General features: G+C 51.1%; 1 protein-coding gene across 3 annotated transcripts in view; it reads left to right on the forward strand.

Annotated features, from left to right (window-relative positions):
• The first annotated feature begins 214 nt into the window (after positions 1 to 214).
• The window catches only part of IL1R2 (interleukin 1 receptor type 2), a 51,701-nt gene continuing 35,175 nt past the window's right edge, over positions 215 to 16,740 (forward strand). The window contains exons 1-2 of one of the 3 annotated variants that reach the window (XM_057742006.1): positions 215 to 323; positions 8,236 to 8,361. Coding sequence is in view for 1 of the 3 variants with exons in the window: in XM_057742005.1 (XP_057597988.1) it covers positions 16,056 to 16,069 (14 nt within the window). In the remaining 2 variants the exon portion in view is untranslated. Of the gene's footprint in view, positions 324 to 8,235; positions 8,362 to 11,049; positions 11,069 to 15,850; positions 16,070 to 16,740 lie in introns of those variants that run through there. The other 2 variants (XM_057742010.1, XM_057742005.1) reach the window with 2 other exon arrangements.

The raw sequence follows: 16,740 nt of genomic DNA on the forward strand, positions 1-16,740 counted from the left end.
AGGGCCAATTCGGATGGTGGGGGCTAGTCTGAAGCAATCAGGGTTAGCTGCAGGCTGGAAATATTGCAGCTGAAGTCCAGGCTTTGTAGATCAGAGCAGCCGTCTTCTAAAAATCGCTCATTTCCAAACAAGTTCCTAAGATGATTTTTCCAAACAGATGCTTTTTTTACAGGAGTGTTGTGTCAGTTCTGCTGTAGCCCCCAGTGGCCAGGAAGGGATAGGGACTCAATGCTGGTCACCTGTGTCCCTGCACCCTTCCTAGGGGACACGAAGATGGGTGAAGTAGAACTCTCTTATTCTCACCTCTGCAGAGAATGAACAAGGTAAGCTTTCTCTTCTCTCCACTGCAGGTAGGCAGCCTGAGCCTTTGGATTTTGATTTCTGGCCTCTTGTGTTATAGGGGGTAAACAAATACTTTATATACTGTTGGACAGCGTAGGCCCTTGTGAAAATAAATGAAAACTACCCATGTGAAAAAAGCAAAGGCTATTCTATTTATGCAGAGCTGGTGAGAGCAAGGGAGTCAGTCACATCGCTTGGTTTTGACAGAGCCTCAAAGGCAGGCAGAAGACTGGGAAAGCTTGATAGTGGAAAAGGGAAGGTTTCAGGGCTGCCCTGATTGGAGGTGGTTGACGTGGTGAAGCTGGAGGCTGGCTCACTAGAATCTGGGTGTCATGTGAGATTGGCTAAGGGTGTGCATTTGGCTTTCTCTGGCTGGTCCTCAGTTAGAAGTGCGCAGGAGAGCGGGACAAATACTAGGGCAGGTGTCAGTTACTAACCAAGTCCGGGCTACTTGGGGCCAGTTGTTCCAGGGATTATCATTTGGCTTCCTGAGCTGGTTGCTAGAGCAATACTCTGACTTACTGGGCTGGTTATTATAGAAAATGGGTGGGCTTCCTGGGCTGGTTGCTGCAGATTTGGGGTGAGAATTCTATTTGTGTATGTAGTCTGGCTATTGTCTATCTGTCTATTCAGTCTCTCAGCCCTTCCCCATCCAGCAGATCTGAGCCCATTATGCGAATTTGCCTGGGTTGACCCAGATGAGGGAGGGATGGGAGAGCAAGAGTGGAGATTGGTGAGATTTGGTTGAAGAAAAACAAGTTATGATTCAATTCAAAACTATGCATTGTCTGTAGTACACCCTTTGGGGTTGGGTTATCATAGTCTAGCCCTGTTTATCACCTGGAGCTATTCTGCAACTTGTAAGAAACTGAGAGGCATGGAAATTGGGTCCCATCCTATAGAGATTTGACTGGCTTCCCCGTTTGGAAAAAACCAGTTTTGTTTCCATTTGTAATTCATCCCAACATTGCTTTTTCCACTCAAATAGTGCTGTTTTGGCTTTTCTTTTGATCCCGTTATAACATCTGCACGCATCCCTTCTATCTTTTAAATACATATTTATTTGTATATTTGTATGAAAATCATAGTTTTACCTTTTTCTCCAAAGTATCTTTTAATGCTCTGTGTGTGTGTGTGTGTGTGTGTGTGTGTGTGTGTGTGTGACCCCTGGATACCAGGTACAAAGCAGCGTGACCCTGAGAGTGATAAAGAGCTTTGGGGCTGGGCTCGACTGTCTGGAGATGGTTTTTCATGTGGCCCCTGGGCGGAGTGAAGATATTGGCGGTGAGGTCCTTCCTGTGGATTCTTATTTGACCCTGGACTCCATTAAGATTGAATTTCTCACCAGCTGTGACTAAGCTATGTGTATCTGTGGTTGGGAAGGGGCAGACTTAGGGCCAGATTTCATTTGGTGTGGAAAAGTCGAGAAGTGTGACGTTGCCTGCATCTAAGTCAAGAGTGTGACGTTGCCTGCATCTAAGATGGGCCATTGTCTTGGCTGCTGCATCTTGCAGGTTGGTCTGGGCTTGCTGAGAACACCTGTGCAGCCGTGTGTCCGCACCGCAGATTTGCTGTAACTCCAGTGGGTTTGGAGACGAGGCAGGGTTTGGAGACGTGGGGTGCAAATCACTGCTAAGAAAGCGAGGGGCCTGGGAGGTGAGTTTAAAGGTCACATTTCAGACTCTGAATGGCTAAAATCTCCAGCCGTGACCATCACAACACAGAAATCTCCCAGATAAGACAAAATCGAGCTCTGCATACCCAAAGCCCCTCCTGGAGAATGAGGGGTGTGCAGGGTGCTGTTGTGAGCGAGAATGTGGTCCTCCTTCCTGCCCAAGCCTGGGCCTGACTCCCGAGACCCGGGCCAGTGTGGTGGGCAGCGAGTGGCCAGCTGGGCTGACGATCGTGAGAACGGTGAGCTCCCAGGAAGTGAGGGCATTTTGGGGGAGGATGTGCTGCCTCGGGGAGGAGGTTCAGCTGAGAGGCTGGGGCAACGACAGCTCTTGGAGGCCGAGAAATGGTGTTGCTGAGGAAATGCCCTGTGCTCCTGGGGCGCCTGCTCCGCGTCTCTGGCTGGTGACCCATCTGTGGGGGACCTGGCTGTCCCTTCCAGGTATGGGTGTAAGTTTGGCACTTGAGGTCACTGGGTACTGGCGGAGGTTTTTGGTCTTGGAAATGGAGAGACTGAATACACAAGTGAATAATGGCCAGAGTGTATGTAAAACCAGAACTCTGACCCACAATATGCAGCAACCGGTCTAGGAAGCCAGCCTGGTATCTGTAAGCCGGCCTTGTCAGAGGTCAGAGTACCACTCTAGCAGGCAGCCCAGGGAGCCAAACTATCACCCCTGTAATGATTGGTCCCAAATGGCCAATTAATCAAGGACTTGATTAATAACTGACAACTGCCCTCATTTTTGTCCTTGCTTCCAACTTAGGACCAACCAGCGAAAGCCAAACACACCCTCCTGACCAACCACATACGATGCCCAGCTTCTAGTGAGCTGGCAACAGTCTCCAGTCAGGGCACCCCTGGAGCCTGCCCTTCTTTCCACTATAGAGCCTTCCCACTCTTCCGCCCGCCTTTGTGTCTCTGCCGAAACCAAGTGATGGTGGCTGATCCCCTCGCTCTCGCCAGCTCTGAGTAGAGAGCCTTTCCTGGCTCTCATTTGAGTGAGAATGAGAAACAAAAGCTTATGGAGCCAAAAGCTTGGATCTGACACATGGTGAAGCCTAAAATACAGTGGGCGGGACCAGCTCAGAGGGCTCCTGACTCAGAGCTCCTCCCAGTTCCTGGGGTTGGAGCGAGATTGGGGTGGGGGGCGGCACAAGTCTTGGGGGACAGTTTTAGTAGGTCCTTCCTGGGCCCTGATGGCACAGAGAGGGGAGGAAGTTTCACAAGAGCGGGGATCCTGACTGCTGCCTTAGGCTCCTAGGAATTTCAGAGGCCTGGGAGCCCCTGAAGGCCAGCTTCTGAGTCAGGGGGTTCCCAGAACCTGGCACGGGCCTTCATGGCTGCCCACAGTGGGGTGGCCCTGGATATATGGAGAAGATCCAGGACTGCAGGAGGAGAGCTGGGCCCATGAGCAGATGAGAAGACCAGCCAGGTGTGGACAGTGTTACAGGTGTTAAGTTTTAACTTAAAAAATTATTTGATGTAATTTCACATTTAGAGAAAAGTTGCAAGGATAGTAAAAAGAATTTCCACATCATTCACCCAGATTCCCCAAATGTTAACATTTCAGTGTGTTTATTTTGTCCTTTTCCACCATCTCCCCTGTGTGTGTGTGTTTATTATTTTTTCCTGAACCATTTAAGAGTAAGTTGTACGTGTATCTTTTTATTCCTAAATACGTGAGGGTGTATTTCCTGAAAGCAAGGAATGCTTTTACATAGCTGCAGCACAGTGATCAGAATCAGGTCCTCACGTGATCGTCTCATCCAGTTACAGACCTTACGCCGATTCTCCCGTTTCTCCCGGTGATGTTACAGCAGAAGGTCATTCATAGCCTCTGGCTGTCCTCTCTCTTCAGTCTCCTTCCTCGGGACCAGGTCACTGTCTCTTTTGTGTTTCACAATGTTGACCCTTTAGAAGAGTGTGAGTGAGGCATTCTGTGGAAGGTTCCCGCTCTCTGTCTGGTGTTTGCTTGTGGTTAGATTCAGGTTCATACCTTTGGTGGGAACCCCGGGGATCAGGCTGACCTCCTCTCATACCTCAGGTAACTGGCTTTGAAACCACGTAGGAGTCTGGGACTCTGTGTGTGGTTCTGAGATGAAGCTGTGCCCCAGGGGCTGCAGACATCCCGGTCAGGAGAGCTCAGGCCAAGGTCAGCTAGCCTTCTAGTAAAAAGCCCATACCCCAGAGAAGGCTTCCTGTCATCTCTGTTGTAATCGACAACCAACAGAATGTCCGAATGGATTTTTGGGGTAGTAAGAGTGACCTATTGATGTGCTTGATGTGATGAGTCCCGGGCCCTCATTGCTGAGAAGCCCATGTTGTAGAGACCCTTCTCCACTCCTGTGTAAACAGGACGTCAGCGCTCCCCACAGGGACAGTGCCCTGCTCATCCTGTGTCCAGCCCAGGTCACAGGTGGGTTCCAGCTGCCTGATCCTGATGCCAACTTGGCTTTGGCTTGAATGGATATTCTATGCCAGGTGTGGTCTGGAGCACACTGGAACTTCCTTGACCTATTGAATAGGGTGTGCGAGCATCTTTTGTCCTTGCTGGCTAATAAACCAGTTGAGTTCAACAATGTCTGTGTGTGTACAAGGCAAAAGTTGGTCTGAGACTTGCTTTTATTGTAACCTGGTGGCCGACTGTGGTGGGCCACATGCCACCATCTTCGGAGTCATCCCCAGCTAATGTCACCTTCCAGGAAGTTGCTTCGTTCCTGCCACAGAGCGAGCTTCTTAAACATCAGCTCTCTGTCTTCTTTGATGGGAACTGGGGTGTGTGGTGGAGCTGAGGGTGAGTCATCAGGACCAGGGATCTGCGGGGATGGCCTACTTCCTCAGGGCCCCATCACCCGAGGCTGGGCCAGGCACCAGGGTTATCCTGGCAGGTGCACGGGGTTATCTGAAGCAGGGCCAATGGGGCTCATTTCACGAGCTCATACTCCCCCCCGCCACCACCACACACATCTCTCCTTCTACAGAGGTCACTGCCTTCCAAGCACCCTGACCCGTTTCCTGGCCTCTAATCTGCCCTCCGCCCCCGCCCGCCCCCATCCCTGATTCCTTTGCACAGCCAGGAATTAGCACCTGCAGGTCCTGGCCTGATCTGGGAAAGGGGCCTGAAAGGAAGGAACCAGGTCAAAGGCCTGACCAGGCTGACTCGACACTGAACCAGTCGCCTGGGGCGCCCTAAATTCCCTCTGACTGCAGGAGGCAGGTCCTAGCCCCTGGGGTGGGGCTGTGCACATGGGTGAGGCCGGGAGCCCTGGCAGCCAAGGCTGGGAGTTGGGCAGGCCATACCTCGGGACCCGGACACACAGAGTGCTGTTTCCAGGGGGATTTCACCTCCTACCAGCCGTCTCTCTTGGTCCCTCAAGTTGCTGCACTTCAGGCTGATTCCTCGTGGCCAGGGCATTAATGAGTTGGGCTTAGTTTGTGTGTAGTTGCCGACATTTACTGGTGCTTTATTGGAGCTGGGCACTTTGCTACCTGCTGGTTTAGTCCTACAACTATGCTGGATAGATATTGTCCTGATGTACAGAGGAGGGGACAGGTCCAGAAAATTTAGGAATCGTGCCCAGGCCACTAATGAGCAGAGAATCATGGTCACCTTTGCCTTCAGCTCCTTGAACTCTTAGCAAATGTGGGTTAGGCTTGGCGGGATTAGTGACGGATACTGCTCCAGGGCCCCCATCCTGGAGCATCTGCATCTTTATCTCTGGGCGGCTGTCGAGGATCAGGGTGCAGACTCTACCTTTTGGGGCAGGGCGGGGGCTGTGCTTCTGTCTGGCACCCACCACTGTGCTGTGTTGAGCCTGGGACCCGGTGTCGACCCTGGGCGGGGGGGACCAGATGTGAGGGGGGCGGGTTTGGAGAGGGCCTCTCACCTACCCGACCTGGGAAGGCATTTTGCCTTTGGCCTCATTACACTTTGGCAGGAGTAGCAAAGCAGTTCGCTTCTTGATGGAATGTGATAGGCTCAACTGTCAGAGTGAAATTAGGGTTAGAAAAAGAAGATGGTAAACAAACCCGTCCCATTTCTGCAGGGACATGACGTTCTGGAGTGAAGGATTCTGTTGCTACATGCTGGGAAGTTTGGGGATGGTTTCAGTCTTGTTGGAGATGTTTGCCATCTTTCCTGGTGTATTTTTATCTTCTGAGGGTGTGGCCATCTGATCCATGCTGCCTGTCCCCTCTTGGTGGAGTTCTCGGCTACCACCTCCACACCCAGATGCGAGGGCTATTCCGTGTCCCTTCTGGTGCTGAGCTGGCAGCTGCCCCGCGGCCGCCCTGGGCAGTGGGGATGGGAGTGTGGGCTTCGGAACCACAGGGCCCAAGGGGGAGGCTCAGCTCCAACACGAGCCGCCACTTCTGAGCTGTTTAGAGCAATGAATGGTGTCACAAGTCTGGTGGCTGGGAATCACAGGTTTAGGTGTCCGCAGGCTCAAGCTCCCTCTGGTGACCCCAGGGAAGCTCCTTCTGTGCCTCTTCTGGCGTCTGGTGTCACCAGCCTTCATCCTTGGCGTCCCTCGGCTCGTGGGTGCATCATTGCGCGCACACAGCTGTCTCCTGCTTGTGTGTCTTCACATTGTCTTCCCTCTTGGGTGTCCATCTCTGTGTCCAAATTTCTCCTTTTTATAAGGATGCCAGTCGTATTGGATCAGGAGTCACCGTAATGACCTTGTTTTAACTTGATTGCTTTGTTAAAGAACCAATTTCTGGCTAAGGTCACATTCTGAGGTACTGGGCGGGGGACAGGGGTGGGGTTGGGACTCCAACATGTCTTTTTGGAAAAAGATAATTCAACTCATAACCGTGCTGCTTTGGACAAGTTACTTGATGTCTGCATGCCCCGGTTTCTTTATCTGCAGAACAGGATGGCTAATAACATAATACTCATCTCATAGGGCTGTTGGGATGATGAAGTGAATATGTAAATAAAATGCTTGGAACAGAGTCAGGTGCATGGTAGGGGCCCTGGGAGAGAGAGCAGCTCTGATCATGACCCCCTCCTTACAGGTGCAGACAGGCAGGAGGTGTAGATGCTTGCTGAGGGTGCGGGACGTTGGATTAGGGACTGAAGTTCGTCTGGCCCCAGAGATGGTTCTGGGAGAGGCCAGCGCAGAGACCAGCTAACTGCACCCTGTGTGGCTGATGGCACCCAGAGAGCACGGAGCCTGGTCTGGGAAATGATTTTCTCCTTCTGCTTTTTCAAGGACGTTGTTGTCAAAGCTGGCAAGGCTCCCATACTTACCGGGGAGCAGGGGACGGCTTCAGCCCTCAGTCTTTTACCTGGTGAAATCCCAGCACCAGGGCTTCCTCGTCTACGAAGGAAGGGGGTGCCCTGGGGTGGGGGTGGGGGGCTCTGAGCCTCTTCCTACTCCAACAACCTGCGGGCCCATGGGTCTCCAAGCACAGGAACAAAACCCAAACCCATGGCGTTCCGACCAAAGAGGCCCCAATGAATAGTTTGCTTAGTTCCACTAGAATTTGGCCCACGATGGCCCAAAAGCTGTTGGACAGCTCCTCAGGGCTTGTTAGAACGGGTCCGTCTGCCTCCTGTCTTTCAGGGTCTGGAGGACCCAGAACTTGGGGCTGGGGGCCCCTCTGGTTCTAAGATTCCCAGAGGATGAATAGTGCCTTGACTGAATCCTACAGAACCCAGCAGATTCCTCTCCACCCCTCAACCAGGGCTGTCAGGAAGTCTGGAGGTGGAATTCCTCAGCATCCCCTCCTGGGCTGACTCCTCTGGGTACAGGCCCAGGAGGGCATGTCTGCCCGGGTGTGATCCTAACTCTGTCTTCCTGGTCCCTGGGAGAGTGGTTAGGATGCCTGTGGCTCATCATCCTCTTGAGCCGTTGGTGGGATGAGGGGTGCTTCCTTGGAGCATTTGGGAAGGGGGTCCTGCTTCTTCATCCAGATGCTGGAAAGAAAGGCACGAACCCATGATTCAGGTAGGAGACTGTTTACTGCCCTATTGGATTCTCAGTCATTGTCTTGAGAAGCAGATGAGCTGGAAGCAGTGGGGAAGGCATGTATTTAAAGCTGCTGGAAGTCTGTCAAGTGCACTCTGGAAATGGACCCAGGCTAACAGAGTGTTCTGAATAGAGAAATAATTATGATTTGTTATCAATGCATCATCGCCTTATGGTATGTGACTATTTTTCCTAAGATAGTAATGTGTGCTCACTGTAATTTTGTTTGTTTTTTTTACTTAGCAACCGATGTTGATACAGATGGAATCAGAATAAACTTCACCCTCGTCCTGCTTCAAGTGCCAGCACTATTGACGCCCCTACTCTCACTGGGTTGGTGTAGCCAGTTCAAGCCTGAGACGTCCCAAGGTGAGGAGATGCACACTCTGTGGGTGAGAAGAGATAAATGCCGATTGCCAGACCAAATCCAGCGAGAACTGACGTTTGAGTGACTCTACCTCCTGGAGGGAATTGTCCTGTGCAAAGGACCTAAGCATCGGTTATTGGTTACTCAGCACCTCCCTTGTTATAAATTGACACACCTTTGTTTACTTCTTTCTTTCTGTCATTTTCATCTGCTAGAATGTGATGTTGGGTTTGGGGCAGGTGCTCAAAAACATATTAGAGAAATGAATATGAATGAATGGGGTGCCAACCCAGACCTTGGTCTTTTCTGAGCTTGGTTGCCGTGAGCTGGAGTTGGCTTCCCTGGTTGACCCGGAGTAGACGTTGGCCATTGGATCTGGAAGCTCAGCGGTCTGTGAGGCCCCTCTGATCAAACCTGGCAACCCTAGCCCCACTGGGTCTTTCTTAGGACCTGTCCTCTGTGAGTGAGCCTTGGAATTTTCTCGTTTGCGTGTTCTCCCTGCAAAAGCCAAAGACACGGCCCTGGAGGATGTGCGTGGTCCAAGTCCTCGGGCAGTGGCTCTCACCACGGGCAGGCAGCCCAGCGACTACAGGGGAACTTGAAAGTGTTGCCTGGCCCCAGCTCCCCCCGCCTCCGCCCCTCACCAAGCCAGGTCTCACTGGTGGGAGAGTGGCCTGGCATCGGTATTCGTCAAACACCTCTCATGGGCAGTCAGAGGTGAGAACCACTGGAATAGCTCTTCTCAAACTTTGTCCACATCAGAATCACCTGGTGGAGAGAGGGGCTTGTCAAGCCCCGGCTGGGTGGCCCTTCCTCTAGTTTCTGACTCAGTGCTTCGAGGTAGGGACTCAGAATCTGCATTTCTTTTTTCCTTGGGGGGGGCGGTGGGGGGGGGTGGCAGGGGTGTGCTGTGCAGCTCGTGGGATCTTCGTTCCCTGACCAGAGGGCAAACGTGTGCCCCCTGCAGTGCGAGTGTGAAGTCCTAACCACTGAACCACCAGGGAATTCCTGGAATCTGCATTTCTAATGAGTTGCCAGGAAGCACTGCTGTTGTCCCAGCCACACTTTGAGAACTGCTGCCCCAGGGTTCAGTCACCGTGATTCTCGCTGACCCAGTGCTTTCTGCTTCCTGCCCCTGCTGCCCCAGTTCCCCCCTTTCTCCAGCTGGGGCTCTTGCTTTGACCTCTTTTCTGGTCTGCCCTCCGCTGAACTCTGGGTTAGCCATGATGGGATGTGGAAAAAATTGTTTTTATCCACTTTTCTCAACCTAGAGGAGATGGGAATGTGTCAGAAGACGTTCTGTGTAGGGGGGATATGGACCCCCCAAATGGGGAATGGAATGCATGAAGTGGACACAGCTGGGGGCAGCTGGGGTGTGGGCTCTGGGCTGGTTGTTTTGTATTTGAGAGGCCCACTTGTGGGTGAGTTGTTTGGTCTCTCTAGGAATTGGCTAGTCCTTGGAGGGGTCAGCGAGGCCCCAGATGTCAAAGCTAGGACACAGATGTGGTTAATAAAAGACTTGGTTAATCCAGGGTGGTTTGCAGAGAAAAGGGGAGATATTGGCTCTGAACTTCAGCTCTGTGTTTTTTTGTTTTTTTTGTTTGTTTGTTTGTTTTGGCTGCATTGGGTCTTTGTTGCTGTGCATAGGCTTTCTCTAGTGTGGTAAGTGGGGGCTAATTTTCATTGTGGAGCCCTGGTTCTAGGTGTGCGGGCTCTAGAGCGCAGGTTCAGTAGTTGTGGTACACGGGCTTAGTTGCTCCGAGGCACGTGGGGTCTTCCTGGACCAGGGATCGAACCGTGTCCCCTGCATTGGCAGGCGGGTTCTTAATCATTGCACCACCAGGGAAGTCCCTTCAGATCTGTTTTAAAGTCTCTTTCCTAAAAGCACTGTCCAGTCCATAAACTATGCACTGGTGCATCACTGCCTCGTCCTCCAAGTTCAGCCGGTCTCTCCCATGCCAGGTTAGGGGTGACAGTCCCCTTCCTCTTCTTCCCTGGGGGAGGGTTCCTCGCTCAAGGTTCGCGGACGGAGGCCAGCTGCAGCTGTGTGAGGTCACTAACTCCCCACAGGCCCCAGGGGGCAAATGTAATAGCACTGGGAGTGCTGGACGAGGTGGGGTGACCGGAAAGCACATGGAACGGCACCTCCTGTGAAAGCTGGAGTGCCAGCCCCTGATGGGACGTTGAGGAGAACCCGGATCCTCTTTGTGATTCACTTCTCACAAGGCCCTCAGTCCAGCTGCCAAAGCCTGAGGAGCCTGCCCGTGACCGCCTACCCCCAGGGGCCTGGAATGTTTTGAAGAGGACAAATCAAAGTCGGCTCAACCTGAAGTCTGCATGCCTGTTGGGAGGGCTGACAGGTGCCCGTGCCCAGGTGGGGTTTCTTATATAACATGACACACAGATGAGAAGGCCGTGGGTGCATCTGGGGCCCGGCGGGGTGATTCAGGCACCATCACTGCTTCCCAGAATCATGGCGCTCGGGCGCCAGCTGAGCAAATGTCCTGTGTGTCACTGAGATTATTAGAAAGCAGAGAACCATCCCATGACTCAGTGGAAGCTGGCAGGGGTGGGGGTGTCTGTGCAAGCTGGGCGGTGGGGGTATCAGGGCTGGAGGAGGTGGCCAGATCTGGGAACTTCTTTCCTTGTCTGGACTAGCCGGGAAGGTAGCGGGGACTGGTGGCAGGCATGTCTTCCATCCCAGCCTCGGTGAGTGGACACTCAGCTAGTTCTCAGCAGCAGAGTAACAGCAGGGTGAATAATCCTTGCAATGCTTCTTATAGAAATCAAATCTCTATGACAAGAAAACCTTGCTCCTTTTGGTTCTGAAGGAAAGGAGTGTTTCTGCACCCTCTCACCCCCATGGAGAGCATGACCCCAGCTCCGTGAGTGGGCCTGGCAGTGCCCTGGGAGGTCAGCTTCTAGGGTTTTCCTCCTGGAGGGGCCACTTCCCCAGAGCCGGCAACATGTCCCCGGCCCAGAAGTGGAGGGTAAGGCAGAGGGAAGCCGGGGCACAGAGGGGGACAGTGGACCTCGAATCGGAGCAGGTGGGGCCTGCGGGAGCCTCTGGAGCCCACGGTGGAGGGGGGGCTTTGTTTGTGGATGGAGGATGCAGGGTGGGGGGAGTGGGGTGCTCTGGGGCCTTTGGTGGGGGTCAGGGGTCGGGGCTGGGTGCCCCGGGGAGAGAGTGTAGGCGTGACATGGGCCCAGCGTCCAGCTGGCCTCTGCCCACCCTCTAGGCAGGTTGAGGGGAGAGTGGGCAGTAGCCGTGAGTGTTCTCATCCCTCGAGGTGTCTGTCACTGAAACCAGGGTGGGGAGGAGGAAGCCAAGGAGGAGCTGGGAAGAACAGCTCTTTCCACAGCAAAGACTGATTTTCTCTGAACTGAATATAGAATAGAATCTTTCCTGCAGCTCTCGAGTGCTCTGAGTGTGCTTTCTACGCCACGCCTCCTAGACAACCTTGACCTTAGGTGTGACGGGCACTGTGTGTGCTGTTCCAGGCTACAGTGATGCAGACCCGTTTCCTACACTCTGTAGCATCATCAGGCACAAACTCTGAGATCGGGAAGGAATCTTCGAGCTTGTTGAAGCTGAGTAATGGTCCCCTAAACACACCAACACCCTAATCCCTGGAACCTATGATTTTGGTACCTTATATGGCAAAGGGGATTTCACAGGTGTGACTAACTTGTGGATTTTCAGGTGGGAAGATGGATTATTTGGATGGGCCCCAAACAGAGTCATGAGAGTCCTCCTAAGAGGGAGCCAAGAAGGTCAAAGGAAAAAGGCCACATGCTGATGGAAGCAGGGGAAAAAGGGCAAAATGCTGGGCAGACTGAGCACAAGCTCTAGGAGAAGGAAAAGGTAAGAGAAGGATTCTCCCTTGGAGCCTTCAGGAGGATCTCAGTGCTGGCAGTACCTTGACTGTAGCCGCCTGAGACCATGTCAGACTTCTGACCTGCAGAACTGTAAGAGGATTAAGTGGTATTTTAAGCCATTGTTGGTGGTAATTTGTTACAGCAGCAAAAAGAAACATACAGAACTCACTGACCTCCGCCCTCTCTGTTTACAGTTGAGGAGACTGAAACCCATTTGCAGTAGATATTTTCCTTTATAGTTTGCTAATTTGTAATTTATTTATGGGAAGGGGAATGACTTTTCTCCTGCTTCTGTGAATAAGACAGAGTTTTTTCTGGTATTGTCCCACTGACCAGAGCAGGCCTATTTTCAGTTTTATGGGGTCTGATTGCTAAATTGATCCTATAGTATCAATGACCATATTTTTTCTTTTTTTTTTTTTAATTAGTTATTTCTTTGGCTGCGTTGGGTCTTTGTTGCTGCACACAGGCTTTCTCTAGTTGCAGCGAGTGGGGGCTACTCTTCGTTTGTGGTGTGCGGGCTTCTCATTGCGGTGGCTTCTCTTGTTGCAGAGCATAGACTCTAGGCGTGTGTGGGCTTCAGTAGTTGTGGGACGTGGGCTCACTAGTTGTGGCTTGTGGGCTCTAGAGCTTAGGTTCAGTAGTTGTGGCACACGGGCTTAGCTGCTCCACGGCACATGGGATCTTCCTGGACCAGGGATCGAAACCGTGTCCCCTGCATTGGCAGGCAGATTCTTAACCACTGCACCACCAGGGAAGTCCCACCATATTTTCTTGAATCAAAATGAAAGAATTCTGATCTGATAAGAATGAGCGGGTTTATGGGGATAATATGACAGAGGCTGTCTCATAAAACTAGGGACAAATAGCCTGCGTTGTGGTGCACGGCGCAGTGACCACCCACTCCATCCCGGCCCCCAGTTCCTGTCTCCCCTCCCCCACCCTCTGCCTCCACATCACAAGGAAGGAAAGGGGGTAGAAGTCTTGCCACAGGGTTTTCAGAGGATGCTGCTGATTTCTGAACCAGAACAGACCTTGAAAAGTCCTCCTGAGTCTGAAAAAACGAAGACTCATTGCTTCAACCCTTGCAATAAACATCCTGGGTGACCTTCGCCTCAAACCTCAGAGGATTTCGAGATACCACAGAACATTCTGTGCCTTGTTTGTTTCCCATCAGTTGGTGGAGAAATTGACCCACTGCACTGGTGACAGTGGGAACAGGTCAGCAGAGGCCCTGGAGGGAAAGGAGGATGCAGAAAATGTAGCCCTGGAGATATTGCAGGGCCAGCTCCAGACCACCACAATAGTGGGAATACTGCAATAAAGTGAGTCACGTGGATTTTTTGGTTTTGCATGTATGTAAAAGCTATGTTTACACCATACCATCACCTATTAAGCGTGCGATAGCACGAGGCCTAAAAAGTACAAACCTTAACTAAAAAATACTTCGCTGCTAAAAAATGCTAACCGTCATCTGAGTCTTCAGCGTGTCATAACCTTTTTGCAATAGTCTTATCAAAGATCACAGGTCGTCATCACAAAGAAAATAATAATGAAAACATTTGACATATTTGGAGAATTACCAAAATGTGAAACAGACATGAAATGAGCAAATGCTATTGGAAAAATGACACCAATAGGCTTGCAGAGAGCAAGGTTGCCACAAACCTTCAATGTGTAATAAATACAATATCTGTGAAGTGTAATAAAGCAAAGTGCAGTGAAACAAGGTCAGCCTGCAGTGCCACAGGCCGGGGGAGTTACCCTCGTGTGGCTGTGGGTCGGAGGCACTAGTTTTGTTTTTTTTTTAAATAAATTTATTATTTATTCATTTATTAGCTGCATTGGGTTTTTGTTGCTGCACACGGGCTTTCTCTAGTCGTGGTGAGTGGGGGCTATTCTTCATTGCGGTGCTCAGGCTTCTCAGTGCTGTGGCTTCTCTTGTTGCAGAGCATGGGCTCTAGGCCCACAGGCTTTAGTAGTTGTGGCACAGGGGCTCAGTAGTTGTGGCTCGCAGGCTGTAGAGCGCAGCCTCAGTAGTTGTGGCGCACAGGCTTAGTTTCCTCAGGATCTGGGATCTTCCTGGACCAGGGATCGAAACCGTGTTCCCTGCATTGGCAGGTGGATTCCTAACCACTGCACCGCCAGGGAAGTGCGAGGCATTAGATTTTGAAAGGACTATTCAAACAATTCTTGTGGCTTGAGGATCAAGGTTTCCCATAGAAAAAACTGAGGTTATGTAAATTCCTCTTTATGGGTCACAAGATGGGCAGTTACCCTTCGGCATGGCCAAAGGCACATTGCGTGCTTTCACTTCTGCTCTTTGGCTCTATTCATGTGGGCTGCCCTGTACTTTTTAATGACTAGGACCCCAACCCAGACAGGTCAGCTGGTTAGATGTGCTGGGTGGAGCATAGACACAGTGTGGGGAGGACTCAGTGATTGACGTGCCCTTCATCCCGGGATGGTGATGGTATTTGGTGAGACGTACCTGCCAGGGTGAATTCGCACCCTGAAACTTCCTTGGCTTGACCCCAAGTGTATAGCTCACGCTTCAATCTTACCATGTCAGAATTATGGAACAGAAAAAAATATTCCCCCTTAACTGGTCCTTGGGCAAAGAATCAGCGCATGTACAATGTAACATTTATTCTTTGCCCAATAAACTCCTTTTGGGGGTATTCCCAGCTTCCGTAAGAACCCCTTCATGAAGTTATACACACACTAAATTAATCCAGTGAACTCACCTGTGGTCTCCCTCTGTGCCTGGACCTCAATTTGATCTGCTTTAAACTGAAGAGTAGCTTGCACCATCTCTAAATGTCCATCTTGCTCCAATATTGGTTTCCTCAGATCTTATTTACCATCTGAGCTGTGACCCCTGAGAAGTACTCTCCTTGTTAGCGAAAGGATAAAACTAGGGCTGGTAGGTCCTTTTGACTGTGAGCCATTTGCTCTGGGTATGAAATTCCTAAGATTTTTCTAAAAGAGCTTCTGTGTCTGCCTTTTCACCTGTAACAGCCTCAGTATCTGAATAAATCAGATGGAAGATGTCATTAAGGTTAGTAACAGGGATTTTTAAGGACATTTGGAAAAGTCCTTCCTTTCCATCCAACAGCGGCGGTCCAGGCTCACCCCCCGGGGCTCCGTCCTCTCAAGCTCCTCGGGGCCGCTCCTAGGGGAGAGGCACATTCAATATCACCTTTGGGCCTGCTGAACGGTTGGGAGACATTTGTTTTGTACAGACAGGACTTAGGACTGAAATTCTATCTCCAGGGTCAAATTACTCAGCCAAATCCCACAAACTGTAATAAATATTTGGAAAATCCACCCCTTCCCTCACTAGCAATTAAACATCATGCAAGACTGAGAACTGGGGGAAAGGGGGGGGGGTGTCTCCTAATTCCAGAAGGGCTTCATGGGGGAAACAACAAGCAACTATCTCACTGGGTAAAGCCCCAAAGCCCTCCTGTTCTCTTTAATGGGGCCGTGGTTGGGCAAAATACACATGGCTTTAAAACCATCTCACAGCTGGAAGTACGTAAGTTTTAGCCAGTCACAAAAAATAGGGAAACTTACACAGAGTTTCCTTGGCCACTTCCCCATCTGAGTGATCACGCACCCAGCACTGCAGCCCAGAGGGCGCTCCCAGTGAGGAGGGAAAAGGTGTGTTCACAGCCACCCAGTCGGGGGAGTGACACAAGCCTGATTGGGAAATCCCTGGACAACGAGGATATAAATTCCTGCCCAACCGCTGAGCTCCCACTGAAGGTGAAAGGCCTGGCAGCCTTCCCAGGAGACAAGCACCAGTTGAACAATGCAGAGCTGCAGGTAAGAGAGGAGGGAGGGAGGAAGGGAGATGGATCTGGGAGTCAGGACCCTGGGTTCCATCATTTCTGGCGGGAACCTCAGGAGGCTTTGCTGATGTCTCCGGACCTCAGGTGCCTCCTCCAGGTGACTTTCCTCTTCTCCGTGACCTTCTTCACTTGTGTGAAGGTGACCTTGACTTTTTGGGGCTTCAGTTTCTCTATCTGTCAAAAAAAGGGCTGGATCAGAGGGTTTCTAAGGACATTCTATGATTGGAAGTAACAGGCAAAACTGCTGTGGAATCAGTAAGAGGAAAGGAATTGCTGAGAGGGTTTGTCTCCAGCTCAGGGGAGGCTGTGCCTCTGAAACTTACAAGTGAGTTTAGAGGCTTTCCTCTTTGGAAGGATCAAGGGATGCTTTCTAAAGTATAAGTAACTTTCTAACACTCGAGCTCTCAGTGCTGGCTGAGCACCAACCCTAACGTCTTGGAGAAGCAGGCAGAGTGTGGATAGGTGTGAGTCCCAGAGACTAAAGGGTCTGGGTTCAAGTCCAACTGTACCTGTTACTAGCTGTATGATGTCACGCATGTGTTCCTATGGTAACTGTCTTTTAAAAATCCTGGACTCCAGTTAATCAGGTGTCCTGTTTTTTCTTGTTGCTGTTGTTTTTATGTCCATATCCTAATCCCTGGATCT

This window comes from Hippopotamus amphibius, chromosome 7 (assembly GCF_030028045.1).
Source record: "Hippopotamus amphibius kiboko isolate mHipAmp2 chromosome 7, mHipAmp2.hap2, whole genome shotgun sequence".
Lineage (NCBI taxonomy): Eukaryota > Metazoa > Chordata > Mammalia > Artiodactyla > Hippopotamidae > Hippopotamus > Hippopotamus amphibius.